This window comes from Lepus europaeus, chromosome 15 (genome assembly GCF_033115175.1).
Source record: "Lepus europaeus isolate LE1 chromosome 15, mLepTim1.pri, whole genome shotgun sequence".
NCBI classification, from domain to species: domain Eukaryota; kingdom Metazoa; phylum Chordata; class Mammalia; order Lagomorpha; family Leporidae; genus Lepus; species Lepus europaeus.
In genome coordinates, this window is record NC_084841.1 from 95,546,486 (window position 1) to 95,558,777 (window position 12,292).

Genomic DNA, 12,292 nt, shown 5'->3' on the forward strand with positions numbered 1-12,292 from the left:
CAGAGAGCTGGCCTGGAAGAGGGGCAACCGGGACAAAATCCGGCGCCCCGACCGGGACTAGAACCCGGTGTGCCGGCGCCGCTAGGAGGATTAGCCTAGTGAGCCGCGGTGCTGGCCAATGCCAGTTTTCATAGTTGGTATCACGCTATGTATATCTCTCCCCTTCTCTGTATCTACCACAACCTTTTACTTGCCTGTTAACTTTTTATTTTTCATTTAAATGAGAAGTTTATTTAAACAAGATGCTCTTTTTGAAGCAAAAACTATGTAGTGGACCAGTGCTGTGGCATAGTAGGCTAAGCTTTCGCCTGCAGCACCAGCATCCCATATGGGCATCTGTCTGTGTTCTAATTGCTTCTCTTCCAATCCAACTCTCTGCTTATGGTCTGGGAAAGCAGTGGAAGATGGCCCAAGTGCCCTTGCACCCACATGGGAGAACCAGAAGAAGCTCCTGGCCCCTGATCAGCTCAGCTCCAGCCATTGAAGCCATTTGGGGAGTGAATGAGCAGATGGAAGACTTTTCTCTCTGGCTCTCCCTCTCTCTGTCTGTGATTCTACCTCTCAAATAAATAAATAAAACTTAAAAAAAACTGTGTAGCATTTTTTAAGGAATAATCTATCCCTATGTGAAGGCAGTTTGCTTTACATGCAACAGCTATATACAAAAATTTTTGAAATTGTCCTTGATTTTACAGTAAGCAAAAATCATTAAAATTCTCCAGTTAAACAAGATGTGCAAGGATGTTTATATTGTTTAGTTAAAACGGTGAGGGCAAAATAACTTACTGAGACAGAGATAAGAGCTGAGTGAGCATACCACTAGTGGACATGAAATTTTCACAAAACCTGTTTTATTCCATCTCATCTCTATTTGAAGTCAACCAAAATGTGTCTGTCATGGCCATTTAGCTACAAAACAGGCAATACACCAGTGCATATATGCCAGTTACTTTACACATAGTAAAGGAACAGGGAAAAGGAAAATCTAAGAATACAGAAAACTCTCCTGCAGTAGTCAGAATGTGGTAGAAGCAAATTGTCTTTTTCTCATCGAGAATGTCTGTAGGAACAGGTACTTTTTCAAGTAGACACTTCCTGTCTGCTATTGGAACACAGTTGCATCTTCATCCTCCATTGCACCTGTGTAGGTGTGTGTGTTTCACTGATTGGTCACCTATCAGTCTGGAATCTGATCTAGCCCATTGACAAAATTGTTATTCACAATAGGCTTTCATTGAGGTTGCTAAGTGGTGTATACCTCTTAACCTTTAATTGCCCCCAGACCCATCCTGCACCTTTCAGTGGTACAGTGGAGACCTCAGTCTCCATTCCTACCCTGGGCTATTTGTAAGCCATGGCAGGTGCCACTGTCTGCTCAGCTGCCAGTGTAGAGAGGAGGTTCCAGGTTCGCATTGAAGGAGCTTATGTAAACCATTTATTTTATTTATTTTTTTTGACAGGCAGAGTGGACAGTGAGAGAGAGACAGAGAGAAAGGTCTTCCTTTTGCCGTTGGTTCACCCTACAATGGCCGCCGCAGTAGGCGCGCTGCAGCCGGCGCACCACGCTGATCCGATAGCAGGAGCCAGGTGCTTCTCCTGGTCTCCCATGGGGTGCAGGGCCCAAGCACTTGGGCCATCCTCCACTGCACTCCCTGGCCACAGCAGAGAGCTGGCCTGGAAGAGGGGCAACCGGGACAGGATCGGTGCCCCGACCGGGACTAGAACCCGGTGTGCCGGCACCGCAAGGCAGAGGATTAGCCTAGTGAGCTGCGGTGCCGGCCTCATTTATTTTTTTATAAAAGATTTATTTATTTGAAAGTCAGAGTTAGAGGGAGAGACAGAGGCAAGGAGGTCTTCCATCTGTTGCTTCTCTCCCCAGGTGGCTGCAGTGGTTGGGACTGGGCCAGGACAAAGCCAGGGCTCAGGAGCTTCTTCCAGGTCTCCCCTGTGGATGGCAGGGGCCCAAGCACTTGGGCTATATTCCATTGCTTCTCCCAGGCCATTAGCTGGGAGCTGGATCAGAAGTGGAGCAACTGGGACATGAACCCACACCAGTATGGGTTGCCGGCGTCGCAGGTGGCGGCTTTACCTGCTATGCCACATCGCTGGCCCCAGTGTTAACCTTTTAAGTTGCCACATACTATTCAATGGCATAATTGTACTTTACACAATGAATTAATAATATTTATGATATGAATATTATTGTGAATAGCCTAATACTTGCATTTTGTTTACTTTTCTGATTATTTCCTTAGAATAAATATCTAAAAGTAGGTTTGCTATTATGGTGTTTATTCATGTCTGTGAAATCCTTGGAAGCCTAGCTTTTAAGACCGTTGTAGATGACTTATGGTCACATCTCCTTTTAGGCCTGCCTTCTCCTGAGATTCCACTTAGGTTCAAACTCTGCAAGGATCCACAAAAACAAGTGAATAAGAATACGATGATGCCTGTTCCTAGTGAGGGCACAATATCACAGGTATGCAGCATGTTGATTGAATATAGTTATTAAAAACTGGAAGTGTCTCTCAAAGTGGCAGATTACTAATTGTCTTTGATATTTTGCTTCTTGCTGTTTCCTTACTCCAAACAGTCATCCTATTTCTTTGTTGCAATTTGGTGAAAGTCTTTCATCTGCTGGGCAGTAAGGGGGGAATTGAATTTAAGGTATTTTCTTTTGTCCCCTTGCAGGCCTTTTGTGGTTTTCTTTTTCTGGTAGAGAGATAGATGTGAAAGAAAAAGAGGTTAAAATGGGAATACAGTAACTCAACTTAAGTGTGTGAAGATACTGATCTATGTGGTATAATGTGAGATATGGACCACTGAAAAAATCCTACTGCTCTCTCTGTGTACACACATAGTGTAAGAGTTCTCACTTACTTGTTTCTTTTTAATGTGAACACCATGGGGAAAACTTGGGTTGATTGGGTTACTCCCTTGCCATAAATAAGTTAGCTAACCAGAGAGGCCTGCAGAATTTTAGAGAATGGGAGGGACAGATAGATGAATAGATAGATAGAAGAAAGGGATAGATAGATAGATTTACTTATTTAGATATATTTATTTATTTGAAAAAGAGAAATCTTCCATCCATTGTTTCACTTTCCAAATGGCCACAACAGCTAAGAATGGGCCAAGCTGAAGCCAGGAGCCTGGACCTCCATCTGTGTTTCTCATCTAGGTGGAGGGACTCAAGTACTTGGACCATCCTCTGCTGCCTTCCCAGGCACATTAGCAGCGAGCTAGATTGGAAGTGGAGCAGCTGGGACATGAACCAGCATTCATATGGTTCTCCCTTTCTCTTTGTAGCTCTGAGTTTCAAATAAATGAATCAATAAATTTTTTATAAAGTAAGTTGAAGAGAATTTTTTTATAAAGTAATTTGAAGAGTTCAAGAAAGGGAAATTAGTAACTCCAAGCTTAATTTTATGAGCGTATAATGGAAGGAGGAGGAGGGTTGGTAAGGCTAGAACTCATGGAAAGATTGTGTATCTGTGCACAAAATGATTTTTTTAAGCCCCAGTGGGCAGTACCATTTTCTTCTGCTACTGTCTCTCTGAGACATAAATTGCTGGGACACACAATGCAAGATGATTTTTCAAAACACAGGGAATCCTTTGACTCTGCTGAGCTGATCAGGAATGCCACGAGTATCTGTTGGGGATAGAGTTAATCAGCCTCCCTCCCGGTCACGGCACCCGGCAGGCCGGCGTACTGGTAAGTGGGCCCAGAAGGCGCACAACGCTGACACATTTTTTGCTAGTCAGTGGGGCCCAGAAACTGACAGTTCTGCTGTGTAACTCCTCAGCCGCCTGCCACTGCTGTCTGAAACATGTGAGAAACGGGGACAGAACCAGGCGCGGATCTTTTTGCTGTAGCTCCTTTGCTGCCACGAGCAGTGGAAGTGTTGCCTGGGTCCTGTCACCCACCTCCGTGAGAATAAAGTTATGTGAATTCCCAAAAGGCTCTAAAGTTGTTCTTTGGCCTGTCTGAATCTGAACCTGTCCTCTAGAGCCGAGCAACGTCCTTTTCCTGATTCTTCAGTTCATTTCTTCTGATTCAGTTCTAGTGCTTTTTTTTTTTTTTTTTTTTGACAGGCAGAGTGGACAGTGAGAGAGAGAGAGACAGAGAGAAAGGTCTTCCTTTGCCGTTGGTTCACCCTCCAATGGCCGCTGTGGCCGGCGCGCTGCAGCCGGCGCATCGAGCTGATCCGAAGGCAGGAGCCAGGTGCTTCTCCTGGTCTCCCATGCAGGTGCAGGGACCAAGCACTTGGGCCATCCTCCACTGCACTCCCTGGCCACAGCAGAGAGCTGGCCTGGAAGAGGGGCAACTGGGACATGAATCCAGCACCCCGACCGGGACTAGAACCCGGTGTGCCGGCGCTGCAGGCAGAGGATTAGCCTATTGAGCCACGGCGCTGGCTCTGATTCAGTTCTTAGGATCCTAGAATTGCTGTCTTTGCCCAGAAGTTGAAGTGGCTTAGGAATGTTTCTGGGAATGAATGGGATGAAAGCAGGTCTTTGGAACCTGATTCAGCTACCATAAAGACAAATTTTTAAAAAGATTTTATTTATTTGAGAGGTAGAGTTACAGACAGTGAGAGAAAGAGACAGTTCTCTGCACTGGCTGGAGCTGGGCCAATCAGAAGCCAGGAGCCAAGAGCTCCTTCTGGGTCTCCAAGCACTTGGACCATCTTCTGCTTTCTCAGGCCATGGCAGAGAGCTGAATCATAAGAGGAACAACTGGGACACAAACCTGCACCCATATGGGATGCCTGTGCTGCAGGCGGAGGATTAACCTACTGTGCCACATCGCCAGCCCCAAGTCGTTTTTTTTTTAAGATACATTTTGTTTTTTTGCAAGGCAGAGTTCTATAGGGAGGGAAGGAAAGCAGGAGAAAGGGAGAAAAAGAGAGAGAGAGAGATATCTTCTATCCACTGGTTCGCTTCCCAGATGAGCTAGACCAGAGGCAGGAGCTGGAACTTATCTAAGACTCCCACGTGGGTAACAGAGACCCAAGTGCTTGGGTCACCTTCTTTTGCTTTCTCAGGCTCATTCATGTTGGAAGTGGAACAGCTGGGACTCAAACTGGTCCTCGTATAGGATGCCAGTGTTTCAGGTGGCAGCTTAACCCACTGCACCCCAACACTGGACCAGACAGTTCTTACTCAGTAGTTAAACCGCTGTGTTTAGGTTGTATTTAAAGGCTAGTGAGTGGAATTTCAGAATTTAAGCATTTAAGAATACAGAAATGATGTACAAATGGCACTGTGTGTCCAGGTAAAACCCTCTAAAATGCAATCCTAGGGAACTATTAAAGAGAATCTACATAGGTAAACAGATTTGGGTACTTCAGTCTGAGAGAAAACACATTATAAGCAAATGTTTTCAGCAGTTCTTCAAGGTCCGTAAGACACTTGGGGATCTTGTGCTCTACTCTGTGGACTGTGGAAATGTCTGCTGGGTCGTGGAGAGGCAGGCTTTGTCGACTCAGCCCAGTAATCTGTGACTCAGTTGAAGAAAATGGCCTCGGGTAGTAGAAGGTTGCTTTTCTGTGAGGATATATGTATATACGTAGATTTGCTGCTTTTGCAGACCCTCCACATTAACACGTTTACGTTAACCTCTCTTTCACCTTTCACGCCACACCCTCAACAAATAAAACACCAAGAAAATCCTACAGTTTAATGGCCTGGCCAAAGTACAGAGGTGGAGGGGTAGGAGGGAAATAGCAGAAAGAGAGGATGGCACTGTGGCACAGTAGGCTAAGCCTCTGCCAGTGGCACTGGCATCCCATATGGATGCTGGTTCAAGTCCTGGCAGCTCCTCTTCTATCCAGCTCTCTGGGAAAGCAGTGGAAGATGGCCCAAGTGCTTGGGCCCCTGCCTCTGCAAGGGAGACCCAGAAGAAGCTCCTGGCTTCAGATCAGCCCAGCTCTGGCCATTGCAGCCATTTGGGAAGTGAACCAGGGGATGGAAGACCTTTCTCTTTCTCTCCCCTTCTCTATCTGTACCTCTGCCTCACAAATAAATAAATAAATATTAAACAAAATAGCAAAAAGATAGCAACTTGAGTCCCTTAGGAAAAAATTGATTATGCCCTTCTATTTTGTTGCTTAACAGATGAACAATTTCAGCTCCCATTGTGCTCAGAGGCATTAACTCATGCCTATAGAAAAGGAAACAGAACAAAACAAGACACAACAAAAACAGAACAGCCATCTGGTTCCTCTTCCCTTCGCTCTTGCTGTCTTGTCTTTTGCATTTATCAGTGTGAGTAGGGTCAAGTGAAAAATGAGCCTGCAACAGGGTATATTACTGGTCCCTTAGTGAGTGTTGCTGATCCTGGAATGAATTGATTTGTGGAGTGCAGGAAATACCTGGTAAGTGTGTAAGTATATCCTGTTGAATGAATCTTTGGATGAATCTAGATCTGTCTCTTGAGGTTCTTTCTTACCTCTGGGCCTCTGAGCTTTGTTAAGTCTTCTTAGGAAGTTTATACATGAGGATCTGACATGATATCTAGGTGGGGTTGTGTTATCTGTAAATAAAACTGATCATTAATTGTCGAAGACTGAGGTTCTTTGTTGTGTAACTGTATCGTGATCACTAAAATGTGTGCAGGCTTGGGAAATGACTTTATTTTTAGAAAGCTTTAATGTTGATCATAGAAACAAACGGGGTACCCGAAGAGACGTCTTTTTCTAAAGATCTTTGATGCTGACAACATATTTAAGGCAAGGGTTTGTTTTAAGGTGATGAAAATCAGTTTGCCGTGAAATCTTTTTTTTTTTTTCATTTTTCTTTTCTTTTTTCTTTTTATTAAACTTTTATTTAATGAATATAAATTTCCAAAGTACAGCTTATGGGTTACAATGGCTTCCCCCCTCCCATAACTTCCCTCCCGCCCGCAACCCTCCCCTTTCCCGCTCCCTTTCCCCTTCCATTCATGTAAAGATTCATTTTCAATTCTCTTTGTATACAGAAGATCAGTTTAGTATATATTAGGTAAAGATTTCAACATTTTGCCCATATAGCAACATAAATTGAAAAAAACTACCATTGGATTACTAATTATAGCATTAAATAGCAATGTACAGCACATTAAAGACAGAGAACCTACATAATTTTTTTTTCAAATTAATTAATTTTCTATGCCATTTCCATTTTAACACCAGGTTGTTTTTTTTTTTTTCATTTCCAATTCTCTTTATATACAGAAGATCACTTCAATATATAATTAGTAAAGACCTCATCAGTTTGTGCCCACACAGAAACACAAAGTGTAAAAATACTGTTTCAGTACTAGTTATAGCATCACTTCGCTTTAGACGACACATTAGGGACAGATCCCACATGGGGTGTAAGTACACAGTGACTCCTGTTGCTGATTTAACAATTTGACATTCCTGTTCATGGCGTCAATAATCTCCCTAGGCTCTAGTCATGAGTTGCCAGGGCTATGGAAGCCTTTAGAGTTCGCTGACTTTGATCTTATTCCGATAGGGTCATAGTCAAAGTGGAAGTTCTCTCCTCCCTTCGGAGAAGGGTACCTCCTTCTTTGATGGCCCCGTTCTTTCCACTGGGATCTCACTCACAGAGATCATTCATTTAGGTCTTTTTTTTTTTTTCCATGATATCTTGGCTTTCCATACCTGCTATACTCTCATGGGCTCTTCAGCCAGATCCGAATGCCTTGAGGGCTGATTCTGAGGCCAGAGTGTTGTTTAGGACATCTGCCATTCTATGAGTCTGCTGTGTATCCCACTTCCCATGTTGGATCTTTCTCTCCCTTTTTGATTCTATCAGTTAGTATTAGCAGATACTTGTCTTGTTTGTGTGATCTCTTTGACTCTTAGACCTATCAGAGCTATCAATTGTGAGCTGAAATTGATCACTTGGACTAGTGCGATGGCATTGGTACATACCATCTTGATGGGATTGTGTTGGAATCCCCTGGCACATTTCTAACTCGACCATTTGCGGCCAGTCCGATTGAGCATGTTCCAAATTGTTCATCTCCTCCCTCTCTTTTTCCACTCTTAGATTTAACAGGGATCACTTTTCAGTTAAAATTTAAACACCTAAGAATAATTGTGTGTTAATTACTGAGTTCAACCAATAGTACTAGAACAACAACAACAACAACAAATACTAAAAAGGATAAAGTATTACATTTTACATCTAAAGTCAGGACAGGAGCTGATCAGTTCATTGTTGCTTATAGTGTCCATTTCACTTAACAGGTTTCCCCTTTGGCGCTCAGTTGTCACCGATCAGGGAAAACAAATGATATTTTTCTCTTTGGGACTGGCTTAATTCACTCAGCATGATGTTTTCCAGATTGCTCCATCTTGTTGCAAATGACTGGGTTTCGTTGTTTCTTACTGCTGTATAGTATTCTATGGAGTACATGTCCCATAATTTCTTTATCCAGTCTACTGTTGATGGGCATTTGGGTTGGTTCCAGGTCTTAGCTATTGTGAATTGAGCTGCAATAAACATTAATGTGCAGATGGCTTTTTTATTAGCCAAATTAATTTCCTTTGGGTAAATTCCAAGGAGTGGGATGGCTGGGTTGTATGGTAGGGTTATGTTCAGGTTTCTGAGGAATCGCCAGACTGCCATCCATAGTGGCTTAACCAGTTTGCATTCCCACCAACAGTGGGTTAGTGTCCCTTTTTCCCCACATCCTCTCCAGCATCTGTTGTTGGTAGATTTCTGAATGTGAGCCATTCTCACCGGGGTGAGATGGAACCTCATTGTGGTTTTGATTTGCATTTCTCTGATTGCTAGTGATCTTGAACATTTTTTCATGTGTCTGTTGGCCATTTGGATTTCCTCTTTCGAAAAATGTCTATTGAGGTCCTTGGCTCATCTCTTAAGTGGGTTGTTTGTTTTGTTGTTGTGGATTTTCTTGATTTCTTTGTAGATTCTGGTTATCAATCCTTTATCTGTAGTATAGTTTGCGAATATTTTTTCCCATTCTGTTGGTTGCCTCTTCACTTTCCTGACTGTTTCTTTTGAAGTACAGAAACTTCTCAATTTGATACAATCCCAAATGTTAATTTTGGTTTTGACTGCCTGTGCTGTTGGAGTATTTTCCAGGAAGTCTTTGCCTGTGCCTATATCTTGCAGGGTTTCTCCAATGCTCTCTAATAATTTGATGGTTTCGGGTCGTAGATTTAAGTCTTTAATCCATGTTGAGTGAATTTTTGTGTAAGGTGATAGGTATGGGTCTTGCTTCAAGCTTCTGCACGTGGAAATCCAATTTTCCCAGCACCATTTATTGAATAGACTGTCCTTATTCCAGGGATTAGATTTGGATCTTTGGTCAAATATAAGTTGGCTGTAGATGTTTGGATTGATTTCTGGTGTTTCTGTTCTGTTCCATTGGTCTATCCATCTGTTTCTGTACCAGTACCATGCTGTTTTGATAACAACTGCCCTGTAGTATGTCCTGAAATCAGGTATTGTGATGCCTCCGGCTTTGTTTTTGTTGTACAGGATTGCTTTGGCTATTCGAGGTCTTCTGTGTCTCCATATGAATTTCAGCATCATTTTTTCCAGATCTGAGAAGAAGGTCCTCGGGATCTTGATGGGTATTGCATTGAATGTATAAATTGCTTTTGGGAGAATAGACATTTTGATGATATTGATTCTTCCAATCCATGAGCATGGAAGATTTCTCCATTTTTTGGTATCCTCTTCTATTTCTTTCTGTAAGGTTTTGTAGTTTTCATCGTAGAGATCTTTAACGTCTTTGGTTAAGTTTATTCCAAGGTATTTGATTGTTTTTGTAGCTATTGTGAATGGGATTGATTTTAGAAGTTCTTCCTCAGCCGTGGCATTGCCTGTGTATACAAAGGCTGTTGATTTTTGTGCATTGATTTTATATCCTGCTACTTTGCCAAACTCTTCGATGAGTTCCAGCAGTCTCTTAGTAGAGTTCTTTGGGTCTCCTAAATACAGAATCATATCATCTGCAAAGAGGGATAGTTTGAGTTCGTCCTTCCCGATTTGTATGCCTTTAATTTCTTTTTCTTGCCTAATAGCTCTGGCCAAAACTTCCAGAACTATATTGAATAGCAGTGGTGAGAGAGGGCATCCCTGTCTGGTACCAGATCTCAGTGGAAATGCTTCCAACTTTTCCCCATTCAATAGGATGTTGGCCGTGGGTTTTTCATATATTGCTTTGATTGTATTGAGGAATGTTCCTTCCATACCCAGTTTGCTTAGAGTTTTCATCATGAAAGGGTGTTGTATTTTATCAAATGCTTTCTCTGCGTCTATTGCGAGAATCATATGGTTTTTCTTCTGCAGTCTGTTAATGTGGTGTATCACGTTGATAGTTTTGCGAATGTTGAACCATCCCTGCATACCGGGGATGAATCCCACTTGGTCTGGGTGGATGATCTTTCTGATGTGTTGTTGCATTCTATTGGCCAGAATTTTATTGAGTATTTTTGCATCTATGTTCATCAGGGATATTGGTCTGTAATTCTCTTTCAATGTTGCGTCTCTTTCTGGCTTAGGAATTAAGGTGATGGTGGCTTCATAGAAAGAATTTGGGAGGATTCCCTCTTTTTCGATTGCTCTGAATAGTTTGAGAAGAATTGGAGTTAGTTCTTCTCTAAATGTCTGGTAGAACTCAGCAGTGAATCCATCTGGCCCTGGGCTTTTCTTTGTTGGGAGGGCCTTTATTACTGTTTCAATTTCTGTGTCAGTTATTGGTCTGTTTAGGTTTTCTATGTCTTCCTGGCTCAATTTAGGGAGGTTGTATGTGTCCAAGAATCTGTCCATTTCTGATAGATTTCCCTGTTTGCTGGCATACAAGTCCTTGTAGTAATTTCTGATGATTCTTTTTATTTCTGTGGCGTCTGTTGTTACGTTTCCCATTTCATCTCTGATCCTATTGATTTGGGTCTTTTCTCTTCTTTTTTTAGTTAGTTGGGCCAATGGGGTGTCAATTTTGTTTATTTTTTCAAAAAACCAGCTCCTTGTTTGGCTGATTTTTTGTAATGTTTTTTTGGATTCATTCCTGTTGATTTCTTCTCTGATTTTAATTATTTCTCTTCTCCTACTGGGTTTGGGTTTGGTTTGCTGCAGATTTTCTAGATCCTTGAGATGACTTGAAAGCTCATCTATTTGGTGCCTTTCCAATTTCTTGATGTACGCACCTATTGATATAAACTTTCCTCTTAACACTGCTTTTGTTGTATCCCGTAGGTTTTGGTATGTTGTGCTGTTATCCTCATTTACTTCCAGAAAATTTTTGATTTCTCTTTTAATTTCTTCTATGACCCATTGTTCATTCAGGAGCATGTTGTTCAATCTCCATGTGTTTGCACGTGCTCTAGGGATTCCTGAGTTGCCAATTTCCAATTTCATTCCTTTGTGGTCTGAGAAGCTGCATGGTATGATTCTAATTCTTTTGAATTTGCTGAGACTTGCTTTATGGCCTAGTATGTGGTCAATCCTAGAGAGGGTTCCATGTACTGCTGAGAAGAATGTAAAGTCCTTAGATGTAGGATGAAATGTTCTGTAGATATCTGTTAGATCCATTTGGGCTATAGTGTCATTTAAATCTACTGTCTCCTTGTTGATCTTCTGTTCTGTTGATCTGTCTATCTCTGAGAGTGGAGTGGTGAAGTCCCCCAGTACTATTGTGTTGGGGTCTAAGTCTCCCTTTAAGTCCCTTAACAAGTCTTTTAAATAAGCTGGTGCCCTGTGGTTAGGTGCATATACATTGATAATCGTTATATCTTCCTGTTGAATGGATCCCTTAATCATTATATAGTGCCCCTCTTTGTCTCTCCTAACAGTTTTTGTGGTAAAGTTTATGTTGTCCGATATTAAGATGGCTACGCCCGCTCTCTTTTCATTTCTGTTGGCATGGTATATCTTTTTCCAGCCTTTCACTCTCAGCCTGTATGGATCATTGTTGGATAGATGCGTTTCTTGTAAGCAGCAAAAGGATGGGTTTTGTTCCTTAACCCAATCAGCCAATCGGTGTCTTTTAAGTGGACAGTTCAAGCCATTAACATTCAATGTGACTATTGAGAAGGAATAACTTTGCCCTGCCATTAGCCAAAGATACTTTCTAATATATGGTTTGAGATTCCTGTGATCATTTGGTGTGAGGTTTCCTACCTTTACCTTCTTTCATATTGGTGACCGTGTTTCTGTGTTTCTGTATGTAACACATCTTTAAGCATCTTTTGCAGGGCTGGACGAGTGGCGACAAATTCTTGCAATTTCTGTTTGCTGTGAAAGGTCTTTATTTCACCTTC

The 12,292-nt window shown here is 42.1% G+C and overlaps 1 protein-coding gene across 4 annotated transcripts in view; it reads left to right on the plus strand.

Moving 5' to 3' along the window:
* The window catches only part of ANKRD31 (ankyrin repeat domain 31), a 173,643-nt gene that overhangs the window by 11,462 nt on the left and 149,889 nt on the right, over positions 1-12,292 (plus strand). For all 4 annotated transcript variants that reach the window (XM_062212573.1, XM_062212577.1, XM_062212575.1 and 1 more), the window contains exon 3: positions 2,370-2,479. In XM_062212573.1, coding sequence (XP_062068557.1) covers positions 2,370-2,479 — 110 coding nt within the window. The remainder of the gene's footprint in view (positions 1-2,369; positions 2,480-12,292) is intronic.